General features: G+C 42.8%; 2 protein-coding genes and 1 pseudogene across 11 annotated transcripts in view; 2 read left to right on the plus strand and 1 right to left on the minus strand.

The window, feature by feature from the left end:
- ZBTB49 (zinc finger and BTB domain containing 49) overlaps positions 1–4,876 on the minus strand; it is a 21,249-nt gene extending 16,373 nt beyond the window's left edge. For 2 of the 8 annotated variants that reach the window (XM_061583577.1, XM_061583569.1), the window contains exons 1-2: positions 3,589–3,903; positions 2,371–2,552 (exon numbers count right to left, since the gene is read on the minus strand). The gene's annotated coding sequence lies outside the window, so the exon portion shown is untranslated. Of the gene's footprint in view, positions 1–2,370; positions 2,553–3,588; positions 3,904–3,929; positions 4,064–4,408; positions 4,470–4,796 lie in introns of those variants that run through there. The other 6 variants (XM_061583574.1, XM_061583576.1, XM_061583575.1 and 3 more) reach the window with 6 other exon arrangements.
- Positions 3,479–23,659, plus strand: LYAR (Ly1 antibody reactive). 3 transcript variants are annotated; one of them, XM_061583579.1, is made up of 10 exons: positions 3,479–3,560; positions 5,182–5,327; positions 6,484–6,668; positions 9,019–9,133; positions 10,668–10,775; positions 14,363–14,446; positions 16,962–17,334; positions 17,686–17,763; positions 21,695–21,780; positions 23,364–23,659. In XM_061583579.1, exons 3-10 carry the CDS (start codon positions 6,547–6,549, stop codon positions 23,496–23,498), a joined length of 1,101 nt encoding a protein of 366 aa, XP_061439563.1. In that variant the 5' UTR covers positions 3,479–3,560; positions 5,182–5,327; positions 6,484–6,546; the 3' UTR covers positions 23,499–23,659. The 3 variants fall into 3 exon arrangements, with proteins under 3 accessions (XP_061439563.1, XP_061439562.1, XP_061439564.1); XM_061583578.1 differs by lacking the exon at positions 3,479–3,560 and adding an exon at positions 3,682–3,755; XM_061583580.1 differs by lacking the exon at positions 3,479–3,560 and adding an exon at positions 3,684–3,755 and having other exon boundaries at positions 17,695–17,763; positions 23,364–23,658.
- LOC133364698 (U1 spliceosomal RNA) lies at positions 10,436–10,573 on the plus strand (annotated as a pseudogene).
- Positions 23,660–27,953: the final 4,294 nt, after the last annotated feature.

Here is a 27,953-nt window from a genome sequence, read left to right on the forward strand (position 1 = left end):
AAGAAATTGGTTAAGAAGCAGAAAGCAGAGAGTAGGAATAAACGGACAGTTCTCCCAATGGAGGGCTGTAGAAAGTGGAGTCCCTCAAGGATCGGTATTGGGACCTGTACTTTTCAACTTGTTCATTAATGACCTAGAATTAGGAGTGAGCAGTGAAGTGGCCAAGTTTGCTGATGACACTAAATTGTTCAGGGTTGTTAAAACAAAAAGGGATTGCGAAGAGCTCCAAAAAGACCTCTCCAAACTGAGTGAATGGGCGGAAAAATGGCAAATGCAATTCAATATAAACGAGTGTAAAATTATGCATATTGGAGCAAAAAATCTTAATTTCACATATACGCTCATGGGGTCTGAACTGGCGGTGACCGACCAGGAGAGAGACCTCGGGGTTTTAGTGGACAGCACGATGAAAATGTCGACCCAGTGTGCAGCAGCTGTGAAAAAGGCAAATTCCATGCTAGCGATAATTAGGAAAGGTATTGAAAATAAAACAGCCGATATCATAATGCCGTTGTATAAATCTATGGTGCGGCCGCATTTGGAATACTGTGTACAGTTCTGGTCGCCTCATCTCAAAAAGGATATTCTAGAGTTGGAAAAGGTTCAGAAGAGGGCAACCAGAATGATCAAGGGGATGGAGCGACTCCCTTACAAGGAAAGGTTGCAGCATTTGGGGCTTTTTAGTTTAGAGAAAAGGCGGGTCAGAGGAGACATGATAGAAGTGTATAAAATTATGCATGGCATTGAGAAAGTGGATAGAGAAAAGTTCTTCTCATAATACTAGAACTCGTGGACATTCAAAGAAGCTGAATGTTGGAAGATTCAGGACAGACAAAAGGAAGTACTTCTTTACTCAGCGCATAGTTAAACTATGGAATTTGCTTCCACAAGATGCAGTAATGGCCACCAGCTTGGACGGCTTTAAAAGAAGATTAGACAAATTCATGGAGGACAGGGCTATCAATGGCTACTAGCCATGATGGCTGTGCTCTGCCACCCTAGTCAGAGGCAGCATGCTTCTGAAAACCAGTTGCCGGAAGCCTCAGGAGGGGAGAGTGTTCTTGCACTCAGGTCCTGCTTGCGGGCTTCCCCCAGGCACCTGGTTGGCCACTGTGAGAACAGGATGCTGGACTAGATGGGCCACTGGCCTGATCCAGCAGGCTCTTCTTATGTTCTTATGTTCTTAACTATGTTTAATCAATGAAATTGTTGCCCCCAGTTAATGAAATGAAATGCCCCCAACTAACCAGACTGATTTAAAATACCTAGTACTTAATAAAAGTACTTTTAAAAACTGTAGATGACACGCACTGTCTTTAAAAGAGGCATTTTCCCTTCTGTCACACAGGAAAGACAGTTGGTGTGGAGTAGAATACATCTACTGGTGTGCAATGCATGGAAGATATTGATTTCCCGTGGCTAACATTCAGGGCTGGTTCTAAAGGGCAGCCAGGTGGGGCACTGGCCCAACAGCCCCTGGAGGTACAGGGGGCCCCTCAGACACCCCTCCGATCCCCTTCCAGAATCCACAGGCCCCCCACACCCATACCCACTTACCTGTCTGTCTTTTACCATTGCCCTTAACGAAGATGGCGGTCGCGATTTCCCTAAGGTACTGAAGCCCCTGTCGCCATCTTAGTTGATGGCAGAGATGCGCGCGTGTAGCACGCACGTGTGCCATCAACAAATATGGTGGCGGAGGCATCATCCCCTTAGGGAAACAGCGGCTGCCATCTTCGTTAAGGGCAATGGTAAAAGACAGCAGACAGCTAGGTGGGGGGCGTGGGGGGGCCACGTGCATGCGTGCGCAGGCGTGCACACATGCACACACATGCAGGGGCCTAGGGCAAGCTGATGGGGCCGGCCCTGCTAACATTTCAGGAGGCAGGTGGACACTTCCAGCAGTCTGCAAGTAATGTAATAACTAGATGCAATGCATATGGATAGGGTGCATGGCAGGAGCAATACTGCCAATGTCTTGGATTTTACTCAAAGCTTGGATTGTAGGAGTTGAAGCTGTGGGAATATTTTAGGAGTTGGGGTAGTTGAATGTACAGTGGTGAGTTTTTTAATATGCTCATCCCAATTGCCATTGGTGAATCATACGTTCCAGTCTTCAGGCATCAGATCTCATGGCCGCTTCTGAGCCAACTGCAATTTCCAAGCTATTTTTAAAGGCTGCTATAGAGAACATTGCAGAAATCTAGCCTGGACATGACTAAGTCATAAATAACTGAAGCCAAGTCTTCTCCAGGAAAGACCTCAGTTGGCTAATCAGCTGAAGCTGGTAAAAGACACACATATCCACCACTGTCCTCCCCACATCCAAGGAAAGGGCTTGGACAAGACGTGCCCCCCCATGCTGCTTACCTGCTCCTTCAGGGAGAGTGAAACCCCATCCAGAACAGGTTGTACATTCTGACACAGATCACCAGAAACACATGACCATCAGCACTTCCGTCTTATCTGGATACAGTTTTAGCTTGTTCAGCCTCATCCATTCCTGAATTGACTTCAGACACCAATTTGTCACCTCAACTGTTTCCCTGGAACTGGAATGATAAAATTGTATGTCATCAGCATATTAATAAAACTTTATCCAGATATCTAAATGAACTCTCCCAGTGGCTTCACCTAGATGTTGCAAAGAGTGGGAGAAAAGATGGAACAATGTGTGGTATCTGCAGCCTGAAGGCAGCAGGGTTCTGGGATCTGCCTTCTAAAAATGAGCAGAACCATTGAAAAACCGGTGTCAGATTGGAATAGGAACATAGCTGCGCATCAACGCACAGCCAACCACAACAGAGCAATGAGTGAGGTGCAGCAGCCCTAAACTACAACTCAGGGAATGCAGCTCATTGCCCAACCCAACACTCACAGCAAAGTGCCACAACACTCTTTTCCCAGTCATAGGATGATACAAACAAAAAGTGGTATGTGTATTATGTGTTACGCGGCTAGATTGTGTGCTCACTTAAGAGACACACAGTCCCAGCCTGAGGTTCCAAAAGATTTGAAAATTGAAGATGGCAACCAAGAACACACGACTATAAATACATTTATACATGCTATACATTGGGAGAAATGGAAGGGGTACATGGGGAGCGCTAGAGAAATGAGGTGAGTTGCCTAAGCCTGCAGTTCTGTACAGACTTACGCTGCAATCCAATATACACTTACCTAGGAGTAAGTCCCATTGAACCCAGTGGAGCTTACTTCTGAGTAGACATGTATTGGTTTGCAGCCTTAGTTGATCAACTCCATTACACTCAGTGGAAATTACTCCCAAATAAGCATGTGAAGGGTTAGATTGCATGAATTCTAACCAGCAGGTGAGGCACGCTAGTACTTTTCCTGGCTCTGCTTCTGTGCGTTAACAGCAGCTCTCTTCTCCGTTTTCTTTCATGTTTATTAGATTTTATGCTGCTGTGGCAGAGTCCTGCCTATTTTGCTTTTTGTTCTGTGCTTGTGAGTATTTTAAGGAAATAATAACGTAGAGGAAGATTTCTTCAGCACCGCGACTCCATGCTAGGTAAAGCCTTACCAACTTGCGGCTAAAGGTATTTACTCAATACTAAGTACACTCACTAAACAGGAAGTCCCACTGAACTCCATGGGACTTACTACTGGGTAAACATACTGCACATTTGACTTTCTGTTAGTCAGCTGCTCCAAGTCCCAGACCTCTCTCTTGTGCTGGCCAGAAGCCAAGCTGCAGCCCCCTGACCGGGAGCTCCGCGGTCCTTCGCGGGCAGGTGAGAAACACCCCTGGCTCCCTGCGGGCGCCTCTTCTTTTGCTCTTCCCTCCTTTCCAAGACAGAATCCTCCCGGGCATTAGGCCGAGACTAACCACCAAACACAGATAGGCGGACTCCTCAGAACAGCTTCCTGTTACGTCACGTCGGCCGCTCATCTAACTATAGACTTACATGTAAATCCAATTGCTTTTCCCCCGAAGATTTTCTATTAGTTTTCCTTAGAGCAGAAATGAAATCCATCCATAGAAAACGATGGAGACATGCTTGATTTTATCTCTCACTCCTGTGATTGAACGCCGGTATGCCCCACGCAAAAATTAGGAGCAAAGACAAAGGTCCATGTTATTTATAAGTCGGTTCCCCCACCCGTGTGAAATGTTTTCTTTTTTGAGGGGGAGGTTAGACAGCACAGTTTGGCTTCATGTAAATCAATGGAACGGGAAAGGTTTCTGCCTACAACTGAGGGTTGGGAGACGGGGGAGAGTGCGATGTAAGTACATTAAACCGCAACAGTAGTGAGTGTTTGGCTTGAAACACATTCAGCCCTCTCCCCAACCTGCCATATTCATGCTGGACTACATTGTATGTAAGTTAGCCTGGCTTGCAATGTTTATTATTTATTTTATTGTTACATGTATATCCCACCTTACCTCCAAGGAGCTCAAGGTGGCGTACGTGGTTCTCCCCCGTCTCGATTTTATTCCCACAACAACCCTGTGAGGTAGATTAGGCTGGGAGGCACTTACTGGCCCAAGGTCACCCATCAAGCTTCCTGGCTAAGTGGGGATTCGAACCCTAGTCTCTCAGATCCTAGTCCGGCACTCTTACTACAATGTTAGCAATGACCTGTATTGTAGGGCTGTTGTGTATACTGATATTTCAGCCTCGCCCTGACTTCCTGCAGTCTTAACAGTGGGCTACTATTGTAAGCCTGCAATATGGGGACATCCGCACTGACATCGGCAGGGCGGCTTTTAAAATGTTTAGAAGTGTAAATAAAGCACACACACACACAAAACATTTAATGTGAAATCAGACCTGAATCTTTGCTGATTCCTTTGCGGGTGGGAAAGACGCTGCTGCCCAGTCACACCTACGCTAACATTTTGAACTTTTCGTATGGGCAACAGTGACTTCCGCTGTACGGAGATAAAAATGGTGGTCGATGTCAGCCCGGAAGTTTGACCATACGTGTGAGTCTACATGTTATAAGTCCATGAAGCGGTGTTGCCCTTGTTGTTGCTGGACTACAGTTCCCATAATTCCTGACCATTGGCCATGCTGGCTAGGGCTGATGGGAGTTGTAGTCCAGCAACAAAACAAAAAAAGGTTGGGAAACAATAGACGATTCCACGCTTCCGGAATTTCAGGCTTTCTATTGTATTACTCTACCCTTTTTCTATCTATGACTGATGACCGAAAGTGGCCCTCGGCCAGTACTGAAAAAAATCCGGAAGGAGTAGATTTGATGGTGGCGTCACACGTGCGAGGTGAAAAAGTCGCGAGTGGTGTTACTGCAGGCTTACCGAGAGTGAGCAGGCAAGAGAAGAGGCGGGTCATAGTCAGACGGTGAGTTCCTTCGTTGAGCCCCTCTCACCCTTAGGCAGGGGCACCTTGCAACGTTTTCAGTCCCCCCCCCCCGCGATCTGCACCTAGAACGTAAAGCCTGACTGCTGTGAACACGTGTTTTCTTCCTCCGGGGAACTCGGATAAGTCCTGCTCGCTGACAAAAGTGCAGTCGGCGCTAAACCCACATTTCTTCTATCTAAACTTTATGTTATAAAGCGTGAAACAGAGAAGCCTATTTTCTGCTACCTGTCTCTCGTGAATTGTTGTATCCTTCCAGTTCAAATTTCTGAAGAATTGTACTACCTGTGATTGTGAAATAACACATTTTGTTTGGTGTGTGTGTTCTCCCAAGGTACCCCAAACAGTTATAGCTTTAAAATACTAAAATAAACAAATGATACAAAATAGTGGATGGAGTTCTCTCAGTCCGAGGAGCTCACTGGCTTCTGGCTTCCCCAGGGAGCATAGGTAGCCCTCGGGAACTGCCCCAACAGTTCTCTCAGGCTGATGATCCCTTCAGAAGCCAATGGTGTGAGCTCCTAGGCCTTATTTTTTTTTGCTTCTGGTACGTTTTATGAGTTGGGTGAAATCTGCTTGTTCTGAATCCTAGCAGCATAGGGTTTTCCATCTCCCAGTCCCAGGCTATGGTCTGAAGGCACATGAAGCCAGCACCCTGCTAAAGTGAAGCAAGGTCAGGTCTGGTCGGTGCCTGGATGGGAGACCATCTGGGATGTAAGCTGCCTTGGGTTTCTATGATGAAAAGAAAGGCGGGGTATAAATGTAATAAATAAATAAATAAATGTCAGAAACAGGAAAAAACAAAGGGAGAGGTTTGGAATACTGTTAACCTGACCTGGTGTATGTTTACTGTGTTAGTTCATCAGGCAATTAAGTATGTGTAAGATTGCTGTTTCTGTCTTCTAACATGCATGGCACCTCCTTAAGAAATTCCCTTTCATTTCTACATGTATCGGATGTTCACAATAAATCCCAGTGTTAATGGTCCTGACTTCATATGTAGTGTTAACTTAATAGCTTTCATCTTTAAAGTTTGACAAGGTGTCTGAATATATATGCATGGCATCAAGTTTTGCTTTGTTAATTCTGCTTTTTAAAGTATATACTGTATAACATTCTATTTTTAATTAATTTCTAGAATTTGTTTAAAGAGAATCACTTCTAACAGCCTTTGAAAAAAACTACAACTATTTTGAAAGAAATGGTGGTTTTTACATGTAATGCATGTGGAGAGTCTGTGAAAAAGGGGCAGGTCGAAAAGCATGTAAACATGTGCCGGAATTGCCAATGCCTTTCTTGTATGGATTGTGGTAAAGATTTCTGGTAGGTGATCAAGCTGTTATTTCATATTATTTCAATTTATATCCTGCTTTCCTCCCAAAGGAGCCCAGGGTAGTAACTTGCAATGAAGCTGTTACAAGAACAAGTGGACACAAGCCTTGGACCTACAAACTCTTCCGTCTAATGCATGCTGATTATAAGCTTCTCATTTTTGTTTGCAACAAATGTGACAAACTATGGTTTATGCTTGCATGCACTCAAGATCTTATCTTGAGTTGAGAGCCTGGCTTGCAGGCCAGCACAAACCATTATTTGTCACAAAATAGTACTTTTGAGTTCCCCAGAACTCTTAATCAGGCTAGTTCAGGGGTGGGGATCCTCTAGCCCATGAGCCTAATTAGTCCTAGCACAGGTCCCAATTTGGCCAGTGAAGTGGTTTTTCACAAACCACCTGCTCCAAACCAGACATCATTTGCTATGTCAGCTATGAGGCAACTACTGATGATATAATTACCAAGGAACAGTTGTGAGCTTAAAGTGAGCTCCCAGTTGTTCCTTTCCCAGTTAACTGACAGGGAAACTGGGGTTTGGGGATTCATCTGAGAGGGACTCTGTTTTGAAGTGGTTTGCATTGAAGCCACTTGCTAAAACACAGCTTTCCCCCCTCTGGTTTAGCAAGCGGGTTTAACACAAACCACTTTGTGCTAATGGAGCAAGCCTCTTTCAAGGCATTCACCCACTACCAATTGGCAGATCCACCGCCAATCACCTTCAAAGGAGGTTGTTGTAACCACCTGCTAGCTGATTGGCAGGCGCAGCAACCCCCTTTGAATGTTGACAGATGAAAGTAATCTGACATAATTATGGTTTCAACTAGTTGACAGGTGGGTGGTCCCATCCACCTGTCAAAGTTGGCCCATGGAGGGTGGGGGACTGGGGGATCTAGGCTACTGGTTGGATCCAGTTTCCCACCCCTAAGCTAGATGATTAAAATGCAAGGGAGGAGGGGGAATTGCCAAAAATTGACTTCCTCCCTGCTGTGCTGATGTAAGCATTATCAGCAGCTGAGTGACCCCATTGGATACAACCTTTTTTTAAAAAAAAAAGCACCCTTCCTTTCCTCAAATGAGGTAGGTAGCTTATGATTGTACAAGAAATGTTTGGCTGTCTAAATGAAGTCCCATTCCACTGAAGTAGAGACTTCCACATGCTGTTTTTGAGTGCTTCATTTGACCTGGGAGGAGGTCCAAGGTTTTTGATCAACCTTTTGATAAAAAAATGATGTTGATCAACCTTTGCTGCAGCCTGAGAGAGATGAGGGATTTTTGACTGGGAAGCCAAGCTACACTCTCCTCTGTCCAGCAATGTAAATAGTAGACTACATGCAAGCTGCTGGAAACAACTGTCTCTCAGCACCTCCAACAGCATATAACAGTGAACCTCACTGCAGGGTTGCTTTATGCTACTTTCTTGGCCAATTCTCTGGTGTGATTCCAGGGTACTATGCTTGTGTACAGGTTCTTGCATTATCCCTGCACACATATCTATATGTTCCAGAATTTACCATTAGGCAAATACATGTTTGGTTTTAAATTCTAAGTAGTGCTATTTAATTTAAAATCTGTGTACAAAGTAAAATATGGTACTGCCAGAATCATGAAGTCTGCTGATTCTCTGCTAAAACTACTGAAGTCAAGAGATCTTCAGTGATGAAGTGAACCTTAATGCTGACAAGACATGCTTTTTAAGACGCAGTTTTGCTTATTTGAATAGTACCTTTCTTTTTAAAGAAGAAACTCTGTGTGAGTAGAGATAAGACCATTTTCATTTATAAATCGCATGAGTGGAGTCAGTTCTCTGGATGCTTCATAATTTTATGTGCAGCCTTTGCATAATCACATATAAATTAATGGGATGAGGCATGCTTAACTCTATACAGGATTGCAGGCCAGAGGTGAGGGTAAGACAGGTTTGGCTTCTCAGTAAAAATTCCTTTAGTCTGCTTATGTAGTAGGTTAGGTTGTGTCCTTCGACTCCCCAGCAAATTTCATGGTTGAGCAGTGACGTCAACGTGGTTATCAGCATTCAGATCTAACCTTGGGTGCACCACTACAAGTCCATGGAGCACATAAACTGTGTGTGTATGTATAGATGGAGTATTCTTAGCTCAGTGGTATTGCACATGCTTGTTCAGTACCTGGTGTCTCCAGATAAAAGAATCCTACTCATTAAGGCTGTGAAGACGTATGCCTATGATCTTGGAGAGCTTCTGTCCTGGATTAGATTCACCAGTGGTCTCTTGGCTGTTTAATGTTTTCAGAGGTAAAAGCACCCTACATGCTAAAATGTCCCCTATAACGGTTGTTCACATATGCTCTTCTTCTGATTTAAGGGGAGATGATTATAAAAGTCATGTGAAGTGCCTAAGTGAAGAGCAGAGGTATGGTGGCAAGGGGTATGAAGCCAAAATTCACAAAGGAGATGTCAAACAGCAGGAGTGGATTCAGGTAAAATCAAGTCCACACAAGCATGGTCATATGATGTTTAAATTTAGGAAAACCTGTGTATTGTGTTATTTTCCCTTTCCCTCAATAGTCTCTGAGACTCCTTATGCCTTGGATCAAAACAATACAAGAATACAATACAAAATATATTTAAAAAATCAAACAATAAAAAACATTAACACTGAAAACAATTCTGAAACTTTACCTGTTAAAATTTGGGGATAATAGGTCACCTCTTAGCAGGTGCCCATTGAATACAAGAGTAGATGATGATTAATTAAATTTATATCCCACCCTTCCTCCCAGAAGGAGCCATAGCAGCAAACAAATGACAAAATGATGCTGGCTTGTTTGTTTAGGAGGGCATTTTATAATTTAAGGAAAGATCTGTCTCTGCCTGTCTAACAGATGGGGTGACATAAAACAGGTCCTTGGCTAGCAATCTCCGCTCATGGGCTGGGGCATATGGGAATAGACAGTCTTCCAGATACCTATTTAGGGCTTTTAGTAAAAACCAATACTTTGGTGGCTGCCATGTTCTAAAGCATTTGAAGTTTCTAAATCTTTAATTTGATTGTGGTTTTCCAGGAGAAGCCATATTTGGTATACCAGCCAAAGTTGGTAAAATGAATTTTTAGTCATAGATGCCATGCAGATGTCCATAAGCAAGACTGTATCTAAAAGTACCTACCCTCTACAAACCTGATCTTTAAGAATACATACAACCCCATTCAGAAAAGACTCAATGCTATCTTGATGATCAACAGCATCGCTTACCAACACCACCTTAATCTTGTCTGGATTGAGTTCCTTTTTATTAGCCCTTATTCAGTCCATTACTGACTTTAGTTGCCTTTGTTAAGAGTATCCATCCTCACACCTGGATTAGAGAGAAATGATGTTGGATGTCATCTGCATACTCATGTGCCTTCACCACCAATCTCCAGAAAACCTCACTGAGTGGTTTTATGTAGGTGTTAAATAGTACTGGGGGTGGGGGTGACGACCAGATCCTTGCTGCACCTTGCAGCATAAACATCCTGAGACAGAATGAACTAACACACAGTTTTTGTCCTACTCCTACTTTATGTGTTATTTAGCCAAAATGTAGTTGTAAAATATCAACAATCGCTAAATGCAAGATTTTGGATACCTTGTGGGCCAATGTCCTTATCTGCAGCGACTGTAAACACTCGAGAAGCAATATACTATAAAATTGGACTTTTAAATCAAATAGGTTCCATGTGTTTGGCACCATGTCCAACCCCCTCCCCCGACCCCCATATAGGCAGAGGAAATTGGAAGATACTTACCTGGCAGAGAAGATACCATGATCATGAAGGTGATTTTCACAGGGTGAGGTTCATCCATTGCACTCCAGGTGTGCTGACCCCTGCAGTTTCCCCAAATGTGGGAAACTCGACTGCATAGTTTGATTTAAACCTTTCCATATAGCATACATCCAATTTCTGTGTGTAACTTGCTATTCACGTATGTTGTGTCTCTGATGTAGTCATATCCATGTTCCCTTTTGCAGAAGATTCATGAAGCAATAAAGGAAACAAACATTAACCCCAAAGTTCGAGATATTTTAGAACAGATGTATGTCTATGACAATATTCCAAGAAAAAAGGGGAAGTTTCAGGTATGTTTACTATTTTATCAGTGAGTAAGCCCCATTGAACTCAATAGGGCTTATTTTTGAGTAGACACATACAGGAATACCCCGCATTAACATACGCAATGGGTCCAGAGCGAGTACGTAAACCGAAAATGTACTTAAAGTGAAGCACTACCTTTTTTCACTTGCGCCACCACTGTGTCACCTCTCCTTCACGCGGAGCCTCAAAGCCCCGCGCTAAAGCCCCTGCAGCTGTGCTGCGGCGCCTCTGCTGCTGTGCCGCCGCGCCTCCCAGCTGATCGCGATCGTGCCTCCCAGCTGATTTGCGGTCGTGTGATCGTGTCTCTTTCCACCCCCCACGCACCGAAAGAACAGGCCACAACCAAAGGTTAAGTGTCTGTTCTTGCAAAGTGAAGTACGTAAACAGGGGAATGGTGCTACTATAAGTATGTCCGTACTCGCGAGTGTCCGTAAAGTGAAGGTCCGTATAGCGGGGTATTCCTGTATGCAGCAAGAGGTTTTTTTTAGTGAGGTTCTTTCATGAGAACAACAGTTTCCCTGAAGAGCCCATACAGATGAAAAACTCTGCACTTGGATAGTTGTTTGCCTTATCCGTCCAAGTGGCGCAATGTAGCCTAGTTGCTGCTGTCCCATAAGCATCAACCTGCCTGCCTGCTAAGTGGTAAGGGAATATAAACAGGTGTAGCTTACATGACAAGTTACACTTTATGAAATTCCCTCTTCTATACAACTATTAAAGGTGCCAGAGCCATGTCCTCTTGCATCTGGGTACCCTAATTGTACCACGTAATGTGCAAATATTTGGCACAATTGTGTTTTTCTAGCTAAGACTGCTTGCCCACAGCTAATGACAGTTCCCACAAGGAAGAACTGTGTGTTCCAGGTTGCACTCTCAGTTCACGCAGGGCAACAGTAATCCCTGATGCACCTGGCCAACATGCCACAAGAAAATAACGCTAGAATCGGTGTAGCCAACATCCTTTCCAAGATGTTATTGAACTCCACCGTATCCCTGTCCATTGGCTATGGTTTTGGGACTGATGGAAAGAGGAGTTTAACAACATCTAGAGGACACTCTGTTGCATATCCCTGCTCTAGAAAGTGTCCCCAGAATCTTCCCTAGTGCATTGGGCTTCCGTAGCAGACCAGTTCATGTGGCAAAGTTTAGTAGATGTAAAACAAACCCTTTTATTAGGAGGCTGTTTTTACAACCCCTTTCCCTCATATTCCCACTGCTGCCCATTCTTGTTGCTGCAGCTGCATCCTTGTTGTACTAAATTCAGTAATAAACTGCACACTGCTTTGAGGTGAGTGGGAGTGGCACATGCATTCAAGTGCTGTAGCATATGCTTAGCCTCTGATCAGTAGCTGGGACAAAACAATGATGGAAGGGAGTACAGCAGAAGTAAAAAGGTTTGTAGTGGAGGAACCTTAGGGAGCAAAGCAGGGAAGCTGGCAAACATGCACTTGTGTCTTTGCATTGGGATTGGGGTGGATTGCACACTCCAAAGCTGCTTTCCAAATAGATGTTTCCAAACAGAGGCACTTATGCTACAGTGGAAATATTATTTTACTCATTCAAAACTATATACCTCTTGATTGTAAAAACCTGTAAGTGGTTTACAGAAGACATTAAAATTATTAATAAAACAAAAACCAGTAATTGAAAACATTTTTAAAACAAATTTAAAAAAAAACAGTAAAAAAAACATTAAAACACATCAGCATCTGTGTGTTTGGATAGGCTTGCCTAAACAAAAAAGTTTTAAGCAGGTGCCAAAAAGAATACAACGAAGGCACCTGCCTGATGTCAATAAGCAGGGAGTTCCAAAGAGCTGGTGCTGCCCCACTAAAAGAATGATTTCTTATAAGTGCAGAATGAATATCATGTGGCACCTGTAACTGTGCCTATTCCTGTTTGAATGGGCACATACATGGTAAGGCAGTCCTGCAAGTAAACTGGTCCCAAGCTTTTAAGGGCTTTATATACCAATCGTAACACCTTGAACTTGGCCCAGTAGCAAATTGGCAACCAATGTAGATGTCTGAGCAGAGGTGTTACATGCTGACAGGGTCTCATTCTTGTCAGCAATCTGGCTGCAGCATTCTGCACTAACTGCAGTTTCCGGGTCAAGTGCAAGGGAAGCTCCACATAACGTGCATTGCAGTAAACTAGTCTTGACGTCACCAATGCTTGACCTGTTGTGGTCAGGGTCTCCCAGTCCAGGAACGGTCATAGTTGTCTCACCTGGTGCAGTTGATAAAAGGCACTTCCAGCCACTGAGACTACCTGGGCCCCAATGACAAAGCTGGATCCAGAAGCACCCCCAGAGCAAGTACCTGCTCCATCAGGGGGCGTGCAACTCTGTCCAAGACAGGCAATTGACCAATTTTTCAGACATGGGAACCACTCATCCACAATGCCTCTGTCTTTCCAGGATTCAAGCTCAGTTTATTTTGCTCCATCTATCCCATCACTGTGTCTGGGTATCGGTCCAGAGCCCACGCAGCCTCTTTTGATGTTATGGAGTAGAGCTGAGTGTCATCAGCATACTGGTGACATCTTGTCCTGAAACTCCTAATGATTGCTCCATATAGATATTAAATAGCATTGGGGATAAGATGGTAAGCAAAAGTGCCAGGGGAATGAAAGGCCTTCTTCACCCAATGTTATTCTATGGACTTGATCTTGTAGGTAGGACTGGAACCCCTGTAACTCGGTGCCCCAATTTCCATTCCATGGAGCCAGTCCAGGAGGATACTGTGGTAATGGTATCAAAAGCTGCAGAAATACCAAGAGACAGGACCAAGGTTGCACTCCCCCTGTCCTGCTCTCTATAAAGGTAAACCAAATACTAACTGTGGCTTGAGAAAGGAAGCCCCTGAAGCTGATGGCTGTCAGGTAACTGGTGTCTACCCTTGGCCACATGATCTCTGCTGCCCCTCCATAGCCCTATTCGCATCTTCCCTCAACATGTTGTGTGAATGCATGGAGGGGGAAATGGTGCTGCACCTCCTGGTTTCACCTCTTGACATCCATGTGCTGAGTGTGTTCACCTACAAAGAGATGGCTCTGTGTTATCAGCTACTTACACATAGGCGTCCCTTTGCAGATAGACACACCCATTATGCATTGAGGGGGCAGCACTGTATAAAAGTCAAGGTGCGGCCAGGAGGAGGAGGTCCTCCATATGTTAGCCCCACATATTGAAATAATGCATGAATTGGGCTCATGTCAATTGCATTTGAACAACATAACTGTTTTTGTTTTTTTGCTATTACTGTTTTGGGTTTTGCTATTACCAGTTTGGGATTCTGATGTGTATTACAATTCTGCTTCCCAGATACCGGGTAGCCAGTAGATACGCTGTATAATTTGACTGATAATGACTGCAGCAGAATATTTTGCAGTTGTACAGCTTTGTTTCTGCCTGTAATCGGATTCTGAGGAAAGGGGCATAATTTCAGGGTTCCGTTTGTCAATGCCATCATATCAAGTGGCCCTCTGCTGACCTAAATACTGCAAAGGTAGCTGGTTAACTGACTGATCAGTGCATACATAGAAATTCTTCTGTTTTCCACCTAAATAGAACTGGATGTCCAACAGTCTGAAAATACACAGCACCGCTCTACAGGACCAGGTGTGGGGTATTTTTTCACAAGCTACCAGAAAGGTAAGCAAATTAGATACTCTCTGTAGAAGCAATGTTTCATAGTAAAAGGTCCACAAATTGTAGCTGAGCTTGTAGCCAGTTTTTCTTTTCTAATAGCCAGCTGCGAAGTCCAGTCATGCCACAATTTCAGTGGGGCTTAGGATTACAGCCCAAATGGATTGCTAGTTGTATTTATGTACTTAACAAATGCTGTTTTTCCCTCCATGTGTAGTGTCCAGTTTGCAATAAAGACATATGCTTCATATAAAATACATGGTTTCTGAGTTTAATACCTACACAAATGACAATAACACTTCTTTTTAACGACTCATGTGAACTGAAGTTAAGAACTTGAAACTTCTGGGATGGGGTGTTACCCTTCCCCCGAAAAAAAAATCTACAGGTGTCTGCTCCATAGAATGTGGAGGTAGTAGCCTGAGACTAAGCAAGAAACAGGTGGATAGTTGGGAGGAGGACCCCAGGGAGGAAAATAGCCCGGATGTGTTAAGGGAAGTATTGGGATGTATTGTATACCTTCCTCTGCAAGTCCCATGTCACAGAACATAAACATATTGATTGTTTTTGCTAGTGGAACTTGTGAGTATGCCTTCTCATTAGGCCAAAAGGTGAACCTGCATTTTGTTTAAAACCACAATGTCTATCTTTTTCTCCTTTTCCCTCTGTAACCTAGCCTCTATTTCTCTCTCAACCCTCCCTTCATAACTTTCTTAGTTTCTGCGTAATTCATGCTTATTTACGAGTTCTGCTGTTAGGAACTTGCTTCCAAGTAAGCATGCCTAGGACTGCAGCTTTTCAAGTTAAGTTTGAATGAGAACACCAATTTCTTTCTACCATAAACAGCAATGAAAGGAGATGGCTTCATTTCCTCCTCTGGGAGAGCTTACAAGCTATCTCTTTATTTTCTAGCACAGGGGTGGTGAGCCACTGCTTATATGCAGCCCATAGAACCTCTCCTTCCAGCCTCCCTTCCTTGCTGGTGTCTCCTACTGCTGCATCTCTGGCTTGAAAAAAGCCCCCTGTTGGCGCCCATAGGAGGATTTTCCAAGACTGAAGTCTTGGCAGAGGAGTGAAGCTGGGGGTGGAAGTATTAACCGTCTCCTCTCCTATATGTTATGACACCCCACAGCACTGCATTTAGTCCTGGGGAAAAAATATCCTGTTGGAGCCAAAAGGAGGCTTTTCCCTCCAAGTCTAGTGGCCGGGTGAAGGTTAGTGACTGTTGGTCTGTGTCTATAGTTGTCTGGATTGAGAGGTAATGAGTGCACAGGGTGAGGGTGGGTGTGCAAGGTGTCATTGTGGGGTGGCCCCATCAATTATCATTATCTTTATTTATACCCCACCCTTTTACCAAACTGGAACTCAAGGCGGCTTCCAGATAAAAATAAGTACATATCATTAAGAACCTATAAAAATATAAAACATATAAACATATAAAAATCAGCATTGAAACAGAATTAAACTATTAAGATGTTAAAAATTAGACATACACTTAAAATACTGCAACCCAGTTTAGGAGCATACAAGTAAAACAATAACATACAGCATCCTCTTCAGCCACTATCCTTAAAGCCTTCAGTTCCAAAGGCCTGTCAGAAGAAAAAAGTCTTTAGCTGTCAGCGGAAGGACTGCACGGAGGAGGGCATTCTTGCCTCCCTAGGGAGGGAGTTCCAGAGCCTAGGGGCAGCCACCAAAAAGGCCTATCTCGTGTCCCCACCAGTTGCACTTGTGAACGTGTTGGGATCGTGAGAAGGGTCTCTCCTGAAGATCTCACGGCCCGAGCAGCTTCATATAGGGAGATACGGTCTGACAAATAGCCTGGACTCCCAACTTTGGCAACACCCACTTTTGTTTTGGCCAGGCCCACCACTGGCGCGTGGCTCTTGGGAGGCTAACTTCCAGGGAACATGGCGCCCAAGCTGAAAAGGGTTCCCCACCCCTGTTCTAGCAGACTCCTAATTAGTTTGATCACTACCATTGGTAGCAAAAGAAGAGCATCAAACTACAGATTTGTTATGATTTATGTATGCATATAATGTTCCTTTTACGGTGGCTTTTTAAAAAAACAAACCACCCTATTTTGGTGCAGTCAAATTGCAGCTGGGAAGCAGGGTGGAGCGTTTAGGGCTAAAAAGGAAAATAAACCACTCTTTTCTTTTTCCACTTCCCCCATCTTCAGTATATAGAAAGCTCATTAGCAAGAAGCCATCTGCAACACTAGGCCTACTTTATAGGGCTGTTTATAGGAATTACTCAGAGAACGCATGACAAATGAGGTGGCAGCTCCTGCATCTTCCCACCATTTCAGCTATCAGATAAGTGTAATTACAAATTGTCATTTTGAATTCAGAATTGGATTCTTCTCTCCAGTTTCTGTTTTCTCTTCTGATAAGTTAATGTGCCCGAGGAGCATAACCTCTAACGGGCCTTCTGGGATTAATAGCTGAAGTCCCCTCTACCCTCTTGACTAATAAACCTCATTATAATGAAGTTTAAGTCCCCTGCATCTTCCCTACAGGAAACAACTGAAAAGCAGCCAGCAAACAGTGAAGTTATTCCAACACCATCAGAAGATAGTGTGGTAAAAATGGAAAAACCTACAAAGAGAAAGAACAAAAGAGAGCAAAAGGAGGAGAGGAAAAATATAAAAAAGACCAAGGAATTAAGCTTACAAACTCAACAAGAGAGCCTAAAACTGATAAAAAGCAAAAAGTCTAAGAGAGAAGGAGCAGAGGATGAGAGTGCAAGTATGTCCAGAAAGAATTATTTGAAGATGAGAAAGCAGCAGCAAGCGGTTTCAGCTGAACTGGAAATGAATGAAAATGGTGTTGATACAAAAGAGGCAAGGAGCAAAGCAAGTGTGAAGAAACGCAAGTGTAACCTCTCAGAAGGTATAGAACTTGCATGTCTTGTTTCTAATTGTAAGACATATTTCTTGGAGAAAAAGACAGTCTGTCTCTGTATGTGCTTTGGATATATCCTCTTTTCTGTCCATCTAATCTGGGAACATCCATCCTGTTCTGCCTTTTCCTTATTCTGAGAGGTTTTTATGAAATCTCAGGCAGAGCTGATCCTTTTGCTTGATTTGATGAATACTGGGTTCTGTATTAACTGTTGTTCCAATTTTGATGGGCCTAAGGCTCATCCACAAGACAGGGATGTTTGCTCTCTAATTATTCTCTTATTGGACATCCTGACACTTATTTTCACTGTTTCTCTCCCTATACCACCTCTCCCCCGAGTAAATGTAGATGAATCTCCCATTGCACAAAAAAGAATGAACAATTCAGAAACAGAAGAAAATGGGGATGAGCATCAAGGTAACTTTAACTTGGATGTTTCGCAGTATGTGACTAAGCTAAAGCTGTTGGTTTAAAGCAACAATAACCTAGCAGCTTAGTCGTTATTGTGTATTAGAATCGTTATTAAAGTATAGGGGAGAGATGTAACAATCATAGGGGCATAGCTCCCTTGTCTTGGAAATGTGTGACTGAGTACTAGACTTTGTTTGCACAAGATACTGAAATCCAAAGTGGGCAGGAGCTTCTCACCTGGTGGCAAAAAGACACACCATTTCTTGGTTTGATTCCGAGTAGGGTGAACAGAAGTGATCAGGTCAGGTGGGTAGAGCCATGCGAATTGAGGCTGGCTAGCTTACGTCACCTTCTCCTGGTTTGTGCCTGTGTGCTGGTGCTTCTTTTAATTTTTAATTTAAAAAAGTCCACTTGTACAATGAGGCTTTCCTGCCCTCTCTATGCCACTGCAGCTCTGCTAGCATAAGACTGCCTCAGATTGATTTTCTTTTCATAATTTCCCCCCTCCCACTGGCCTTTTTTGAGGATTTCCAATGCTCAGGAGGCTTGTGCGGTCACTGGGGTCTGCAGAGGGATGGGAAGCAAGAAATCCCTGTTGCACAAGCAGACATCAGTTCATATTACTCTGGTCATTTAATCCTTTAGAAACAGCTAAACCAAGCCTCAATCCATTCTGAATCCCCCCTTTTTTAGTGGCTCTTTAACAGAGGAACCTTCTGCGCAGGTAGACATGTCTCCAGCCTGAAGTCCACATTTTATTGAAAAGTAAACATGGGATGGCGTGGTTTTTTTTAGTAAAACCACAGTTGCACCTTTTCAGGTTATATATAAATAGTTAAAACTTTTTGGATAATGTGTTTTGTTAATCTCAATGGTCCATATTAGGTATAACATGTCTACAGGTTATTATAGTGGGTTTGACTATTTATATTTACAGATAAGATTTATTATTTACTTAGCATTTGATTTACATCCTGCCCTTCCTCCCAGGGTGGCAAACAAAAGCACTAAAAACGCTTTAAAACATCATAAAAACAGACTTTAAAATACATTAAAACAAAACAACTTTAAAAACATTTTTTTAAAAAGCTTTGAAGACATATTTTTTTAAAAGGTTAAAAAACATATTAAAAAGCAGTTCCAACACAGAAGCAGACTGGGACAAGGTCTCAACTTAAAAGACTTGTTGAAAGAGGAAGGTCTTCAATAGGCACTGCAAAGATAACAAAGATGGCGCTTGTCTAATATTTAAGGGGAGGGAATTCCACAGGGTAGGTGCCACCACACTAAAGGTCCGTTTCCTATGTTGTGTGGGACGGACCTCCTGATAAGATGGTGTCTGCAGGAGGCCCTCACTTGCAGAGTGCAGTGATCGACTGGGAATATAAGGAATAAGGCGGCCTTTCAGGTATCCTGGTCCCAAGTTGTAGAGTTTTGTACAACAAAACTAGAACCTTGAACTTGGCCTGGTAGCAAATGGGCAGCCAGTGCAATTCTTTCAGCAGCGGGGTGACATGTTGGCGATACCCTGCCCCAGTCTTGCTGCCACATTTTGCACCAGCTGCAGCTTCTGGACCAACCTCAAGGGCAGCCCCAGGTAGAGTGTATAACAGTAATCCATTCTGGAGGTTACCGGTGTGTGGACAACAGTGGTCAGACTATCCCGGTCCAGAAACGGCCACAGCTGTCTTACCAGCTGAAGCTGGTAAAAGGCACTCCTAGCCACTGAGGTCACCTGGGCCTCTAGCGACAAAGATGGATCCAGGAGCACCCCCAGACTATGGACCTGCTCTTTCAGAGGGAGTACGACCCCATCCAAAGCAGGTGACCAACCAATTATCTGAACTCGGGAACCACCAACCCACAGCATCTCCGTCTTGCTAGGATTCAGACTCAGTTTATTGGCCCTCATCCAGCCCACTATTGCGTCCAGGCAGTGGTCCAGGGCTTGCATGGCATCTCCCGATTCAGATGTTACGGAGAAACAGACCTGGCTATCTTCGGCGTAGTGCTGACACCTCGTCCCAAATCTCTTTATGACTGCTCCCAAGAGCTTCATATAGATGTTAAATAGCATGGGGGACAAGATGGTACCCTGTGGCACCCCACAGCACAACTGCCAGGGGGGCAGAAGACAGTCACCCAATGCTATTCTCTGAGAACGACCCTGGAGATAGGATCGGAACCACTGTAAAACAGTGCCTCCAATACCCAGCTCACCAAGTCAGCCCAGAAGGATACCATGGTCAATGGTATCAAAAGCCATTGAGAGATCAAGTAAGAGTAACAGGGTTGCACTCCCCTTGTCCTTCTCCCAATAAAGGTCATCCATCAGGCGACCAAGGCCAATTCAGTCCCATAACCAGGCCTGAACCCAGACTGGAATGGGTCAGGATAATCTGTTTCATCCAAGAGCACTTGCAATTGCTGCACCACAACCCTCTCAACCACCGTCCCTAAAAAGGGGGTCCAATGGGTCCAACCCCTTCAGCAAGCTTTAATAAGCCAAGAAGGGTAAGGGTCAAGAGGAGACTTTGCTGGCCGCATCATTGCAAGCGCCTTGTCTACGTCATCAGACTGCATCAACTGAAACCGATCCCAAGAAGTTGCAGCAGACGTTGCACTGGACACCTCACTGGGGACTACAGTAGATGTGGATGGGGCATCAAGACTGCTACGGAGGTGAGCAACTTTACCCTCAAAGTGCCTTGCAAACAATTCACAGTAGGCCTTCGAAGCGTCTAAGACTCCATTTCCTGGAGTTGATGTCAACAGACCCCTGACAATACGGAAAAGCTCCACTGGACGGCTTTATTTATGAAAAATAAATACTGAAACGCACTGGTCATTTTTGCCAGTCTATGCGGCCAGCTGTTTTCTGGGTTGGGGCCTGTCAGACCCCTACTCAGGGTCTGGTCTCATAATGGATCCCTCACACTGCCCCCAGCACAGGTCTCTCACGATCCCACTACTAGGCGCCACCACCTGACACTCTGTAATGCAATACAGCCCTGAGACTGTGCCTTAGTCTCCTCCTTACTGATTGCTACATAGTGGTCTGGGTGCACTTACAGGCCACAACCCCCCTGTATTTTTTTGCCTTTAAAGATTACAGTCCTGGGTTGTTTTTGGATACCTGCTGCTGTTACACTATCCCTTCACTGCTTTGGTATTTGCTCTGCCCACCCTTCTGGTCTTTAATATCCCAGCCAAGGATCAGGCATGTTGTTAAACCAAAACTATTTATTTATTAACACAAGGAATAAACACGGTTACTTTAAGTTCAGTCAGCATGGATGTGGTTACATATAATAGTTTTCTCTTTATATCTCTTAGTCCTAAAACCTGCCTCACTGCCCACCTAAACACAAATCCACCCCTCCAAAACCCAGAACCAACAACCAACCACTCTCCAACTGTCATTCTCTCATTTATACCTTCAATCATCCAGCTGCTCAGCCAATCACAACTCAGCATTCCTCAACATTTCAACCCATGTACTCCCCCCTCTCACTCACTCTACTTACCACATTTACCCTACAAAACTGACACTTACCATAATTACAGTACAACATTTATAGGGGCATCACAGGGCCAGCCAGTTGTGTTGCTCCTTAAGGAGCTAGATAGGCCTAGGGGCCAACAGCTGATTTCTATTATAAATGTGTGCACGCTGTAACGGCTTAAAAAAATCCCTCCTTATTGCTAGTACTAATACTTCCTTAAAGATTTATTTATAACCCATTCTGCTTTGCACTGGTACGCTTGGCAATATTTCTGTTTCCAAAATGATCCCAATGCAGCAGCTTATTTAGCAAGCAGGGTGGTCACCTGACAGTGACATTTTGAAAGTGGTGTTGGGTTTCTGTAGCAATTTGAGCCAAAATGTATGGAGATAATTTATTCTCTCTACCTTGTCTTTTTACAAATTTTACAGGCAAATTCAGTTGGAAAGGAACTATAAAAGCCATTCTGAAGCAAGCACCTGATAATGAAATGTCAATTAAGAAACTAAGGAAAAAGGTACCTTTTGAAACACAGAACACAATCCAAGTCAAAGTTCTCCTGTACAAGCACTATTGAAATAAATGGGAGCACTCGCATTTACTTAATCAGGCTTTGTGTGGGAGGACATACGTTAGTGGGATTTTTTTAAAGGTGTGCTTATGTGAATATACCCGTTTGCCAAGGTCTTATTTAAATGACCAGTGGCTAAACAACAGTAACTACTTGAATAAGTGCTGCCTCATTTCTTCTCTAATGAACTTCTGCTGTCCCACCAACAGTATATACTACCATCTGTTCAAATGCCTTGTCTGCTATTTTTTTTTCTTTAATTTTGGCAGTTGGAATATTCATAAACATTCCATAATGGCTCAGCCACTGAGCCAATGTTTAGGAGAGCTCATTTAATTCAACAGAAGGTCAAGGTCTTACAGCCAGTAGCCATGGGTGCTTCAAAAACTGCCAGCCTACATTTAGCTCAAGTGTTTTATTTTATTTTATTTTGGGCTTATCTGATTTAGGGGGTAAATTGGCAAACCTATTTTTCTGCAGATCTGTGTATTCCATGGTATGGAGGGAAGGGGTGTGTGTTTCCTTATTCTGTTTACAAAACCCAACTTCCACTCCAGTGGTTTATGTAAACCTATACTGCTCTCACCATTTAATATCACTTCTACTCTTTGAACCCTTGACTTACTAATAACCCTGGTAACTGTGGGATATAGGCGTGGTATAGAGCCAGTCAGATAAAGTTACTATATTTAACAAAGATATTCATGCTTGTTACAAGACTATGTAGTGCACAAGGTTATGTGGTTACTTTAAATATAGAACTCTCTCTTTACATGGGTATATACTTTGCTAACTTGTTTTTGTCACTTTAAATACCAAGATCTCATTTTATACTGCTGTTACTGAAGCAAGACAGCTTTGAGGAAGCAGTTAATTACCCCATTAAAACTCTTTTGCCAGATTGCCCTTGTTGCGGCACTAGTGAAACATTATCAAATCTGTAGGTTCCACGTTGTAATCTGTCGATGGAATTGCATTCCTTAGTACTTAACTGAAAGGAGGAGCTCATGCTGGCTAGTATTTGTCATTTGCTGAAAGTGGTTGCTTATGGAAGACTAACACTGCAATATTACACACCAGGGGAACCTTTGGCCCTCTAGATGTTACTGAACTACAGCTCCCACAATCCCTGGTGACTGGCCATGCTTGCTGGGGCTGATGGGAGTTGTAGTTCAGCAACATCTGGAGAGCTAAAGGTTTCCCACTCCTGCTACACATACTTAACAGTGCAGTCCTAGCCATGTCTACTCAGAAGTAAGTCCCACTGAATTTAAGGGGGCTAACTTTCAAGTAAGTTGGGTTAGTATTGCAAGCCTTACAGTGCAATCCATGTCGACTCAGAAGTAAGTTTCAGTAGACTCAATTGGACTTACTCACAGGTAAGTGTGTATTGGATTGCAGCCTAGCTGGGAAGAACTTACTTCTGAGTAGATACTTTATATTCCAGAAAAATATGCTTAAGCTGATAATAACATGAAAGTCTTTGAATGTAACATTTATTTTGTATTTTTCTGGTTTTTATTGTGTAGGTTTTGTCCCAGTATTATGCAGTAGGAGGTGATCACCATAAATCTGAAGAAGAAATTCTGGCCCTGTTTAATAAGAAAGTCAACAGCAATCCTAAATTTAGAGTTTTAAAGGGAAAGGTTAAACTTTTGAAATAGTTTTTTATGGTCAAATAATGATTTTATAGCTTGTGTCCAATTTTGTTATCAGATGTAAAGATAGTTTTCAGATGCATATATCAGCAAACCTTGCTTGTATTTGACTGTGAAATTCCTTCTTTATTTCACATGCAATTTGTATTGATTAAAAAGTTACTTTTAGGAAAAAAAAGTTTTTCTAGTATTTATAGAAGCTTAAGTTTTGGGTTATGATATGGAGTGTTAAGTTTTATTTGTTTTTCAGTCAGTTAATATTCTCTACATACGTTCAAATGCAACATGGTCCCTCTCCAGCTAACATTAGCTGTAACTAAATCTCATTGAAAGCAATACGACTTGCATTAACTGCAGCTATCTTATCCCAGTGAAATCAATGAAATGGTCATTACTACCTTTGCCTGGATTGGGGCCCTTTTGTATACACTTAACATTCCATACTGATGGAAAACAGAAGCAGATTATGGGAAGTTGAGTCAACTGACTATTGGTGACTCCAGTAGCATGATTTATTGTTTAAGACTGCAGCCAAAACTTAACTAATTTTAAAGTCCAGGTTAATAGATTGGCTGCAAAGGTTCTGTTCTGTGAAGGACCCTTCTAATCACTGAAGATTTCTGTTTTCTGAGGAGCCTCTGTTTACAAAAGAACAGAACTTTTAGTTATAATCTGTTAAAAAAAACTACTATAATGCACCCAATGAAAGAAAGTATACCCTAAATTTTGTGTGTTTTCATGCATGTGGAAGGAATAATTCACACCTGCTGTGCACGTAAGTCCTACTGGTGAAGGATCTTATTAGCAGATATTTACGCAGCTGCTCACAGAAAACTGTGCAGGCAGAAAAATGGGATGTTGGGGTGGTGAAAAAGTGGATTATCTGTATTTCAACTCTCATCCAGCTGGATCATTGGCACCATTCTGCAGGGTACATGTGGGAGTCCCAGACCTGTGCAGATGAGTCAGCCTACTTGCCATAGAACCTGTGCTTCTCTCTCTTAGTTGAGTGAATGCTACCTCTTCTCTGGCAAGTGCAGCATCTCTGGGTCCACTGCCACTCCAAATGAGTGGGCAGGCTGAGGCCAAGACACCAGGCAACTTACCTTTCACAGAGGTGTTTGACATGTTCAGGGGCACTTTGCAAGAATTTTCCCTATGGAAAGAAATTCTATACATTCTCAGGCAGTCTGTCATATGTGTGGCAGATGTTTCTGTAAACAAAATGGCAACTATACATGAATCACAGTTGCCCAGGACTCTGCATAAGCATCCGCTTTGGAATGTGCTCCAAGACATCTGGGGTGCAGTGGAGCCTGGAGATTTGGAGTTTGGATTTTATAATGTGTGTCATTCACTTAGTTTGGGGAATGGGGAAGATTTTAATGTTTCCATTTCAACTGACAACTTTATATTGAAGAATACACAACTATACAGTTCCTGTAATAAGTCTTCCAAAGAAAAATGGTTACTGAGTACTGATGTCTACATCATCCAAATGGAAATGGATGACATGGTTTGGAATGGAGTGTAGAGGAATTAGATAGACAAAACAGGTTGGCATAACTGGCAATCTTTCTATAGCACCCATCTCATGAACCATGGCACCGACATCCACAAAAAAGTATGTCAAACTGTAGGCTTGGGGACAAAAGAAAATCAATGGTAATGCTCCCAAATCTGTTGTCAGTGAAGAATCTTTTGGAAGTTATACAGCAAGGTTTCAAAATGTATGTGAAAGGAGCTTCTTCTGTCTGAAAACTTCACAAGTGGTTGTTAGTACAAGATAACTCATCAGCCTAAGCAGGCTAGGAACCCAACTCTGAATACCAGTGGAATGGTATTATTTTTGTAACTTATGTGGGATTTTTTCCCCTCTGATAAATACAAATGTGGAACTTTTTCACCTGTTGCAGTTATTTGATTATGTTCCACTACTTCTTTGTGCTCTGCTCTGGCAGTTTCCCTCCATTATTAGCATGTTTCCTTTTCTTTCTTTCTTTCCTTCCAGTGAAGACTGTTCATCTCACCTGGTGTTATTTTCTCATTGCACCACAACCCCAGCATTTCCAATGGATTTTACCTGGTGACCACTGGATACAGAGAACCAATACATTGTTTCCTTCAGATACTTTTAAGCTGCAACAGTGTTCTATAACAAGGAAACCAGAGAGCAAACATAAACTTATTCACAGTAAGTTTGAAAAGCTATATTGTTCTGTACATTGAGCTGTAGCCACAGGTTACCAGAGCTCACAATCAATATATTCAACGTTTACCCTTCTCCCAATTAAGGTTTCAAGGGGGGGGGGACCCCTACATGCACAGAACAAGTCTAAGTTTCTTTTCTGCTCTGTCAATCAAGGAGAGCATATTAAGTTTCCCATTAGTACTTTAAACAGGAAGTGTTACTTTATATTCAAGTTTAACATTTGGCTTGGGCAGAAGATGTTTGTTAAGCAGCTTCTTTCCTTGCACTTGTTTAAGGAGGACACAGTCAAACCAACTCAATGTATATTTGGAGAAAGTACATTTTAATCTTTATATTCTGTTTAAATAGACACTGAATGAAAGTCTCTTAAAAGTCTCTGCTTCACTCAAGTCACTTTAAAAACAGGCTCTGTCAAAATACTGGAGTCCTCAAGCAACCAGCTCTTGTACGGTCTGATTCCTAGGTTAGATTGTTTGTTAGAATGATCCTCTAAAGTATTATAAAAATCCCAGCCTTCTCCAACTCAACAGTCATTAATCTGGGACTCCAGCAGAACACTGACACTCATTTGTCTTAACCCTAATCTGAGCATATGAACCTGAACACTGCATAACACACCAAACCACTGAACACCAGAAACGAAGATGTTGTAAACATCCTCCCTCCACCCCACCCAACAAAAAAAGGCAGAGGGAGGTAGGGGAGCAGGGAGGAGGGGAAGGAATAAGGGATCATACTGCTTTGTTGTAATAAAGTGAAAACCCTGATAAACTATTCATTAATAGGCAAAGAAACCTTGCGGTTTAAGAATATACCTATAGCCAACAGATATTTCTATTCAACTTTAAAAAGCAGGGAAATTGGGCAGCTAAAGTAAATGCACCAGGGGAGCAGGAGTCCTGACCTCCTCTCTCAGATATTGTTCTGCCCTACAAATTGGAAAAAATGCAAACACAGTTTGGGTTGGTCTTTCACAGTCCAATCTACTTGCTGTGTAGCTTGGAAGAATTTGGTAACGTGTGCCTCAAAGCATATAGTGAGTGGTGGCAACACCTGCAATCAGCCCAAATAAAAAGTGGCATTATTTAAAACCATTATATATTTTTTTCAATTAACAGAGACTAAAATTACAATTATCGAACTATTGCCTTAATATCCCATGCAAGTAAAGTAATGCTCAAGATTCTACAACAAAGGCTCTTGCCATATATGGAGCGAGAAATGCCAGACGTCCAAGCTGGATTTAGAAAGGGAAGAGGTACTAGAGATCATATCACAAACATATGTTGGATAATGGAACGGACAAAGGAATTTCAGAAGAAAATCACCCTGTGCTTTATAGATTACAGCAAAGCCTCTGACTGTGTAGATCATGAACAACTATGGAATGCTTTAAAAGAAATGGGGGTGCCACAGCATCTGATTGTCCTGATGCGCAACCTATACTCTGCACAAGAGGCTACTGTAAGGACTGAATACAGTAGGGCCCCTGTTACCGGTGCTCCACTTACCGGTGTTCCGCTAATGCGGCGGCTTTCCTCCCCTCTTTAAAAGCCACTTTTGCTGTATTTTCCCGTCATTTTTGCGCGATGCGCCCCATTAAAGTCAATGGGGTTCCACCTTATGGCGATTTTGGCTTTCAAAAAGACTAAAGTAATGACAACAGAAGATTTATGTAACTTTACAGTTGACAATGAGGACATCGAACTTGTCAAGGATTATTAATACCTCGGCACAGTCATTAACCAAAATGGAGACAATAGTCAAGAAATCAGAAGGCAGCTAGGACTGGGGAGGGCAGCTGTGAGAGAACTAGAAAAGGTCCTCAAATGTAAAGATGTATCACTGAACACTAAAGTGAAGATCATTCAGACCATGGTATTTCCGATCTCTATGTATGGATGTGAAAGTTGGACAGTGAAAAAAGCTGATAAGAGAAAAATCAACGCATTTGAAATGTGTTGGAGAAGAGCTTTGCGGATACCATGGACTGCAAAAAAGACAAATGATTGGGTGTTAGAACAAATCAAACCAGAACTATCTCTAGAAGCTAAAATGATGAAACTGAGGTTATCATACTTTGGACACATAATGAGAAGACATGATTCATTAGAAAAGATAATAATGCTGGGAAAAACAGAAGGGAGTAGAAAAAGAGGAAGGAAAAACAAGAGATGGATTGATTCCATAAAGGAAGCCACAAGATCTGAACAGGGTGGTTCATGACAGATGCTCTTGGAGGTCACTGA

The sequence above is a fragment of the Rhineura floridana genome, chromosome 9 (assembly GCF_030035675.1).
Source record: "Rhineura floridana isolate rRhiFlo1 chromosome 9, rRhiFlo1.hap2, whole genome shotgun sequence".
In the NCBI taxonomy this organism is placed as follows: domain Eukaryota; kingdom Metazoa; phylum Chordata; class Lepidosauria; order Squamata; family Rhineuridae; genus Rhineura; species Rhineura floridana.

Bases quoted from the DNA above. Each gene is read 5' to 3' on its own strand.
- LYAR (XM_061583579.1), top strand. From the start codon at position 6,547: ATGGTGGTTTTTACATGTAATGCATGTGGAGAGTCTGTGAAAAAGGGG. The intron at 17,335-17,685 runs GTATAGAACTTG...CTCTCCCCCGAG, and splicing joins CAAGTGTAACCTCTCAGAAG to TAAATGTAGATGAATCTCCC. The intron at 21,781-23,363 runs GTACCTTTTGAA...TTTATTGTGTAG, and splicing joins TTAAGAAACTAAGGAAAAAG to GTTTTGTCCCAGTATTATGC.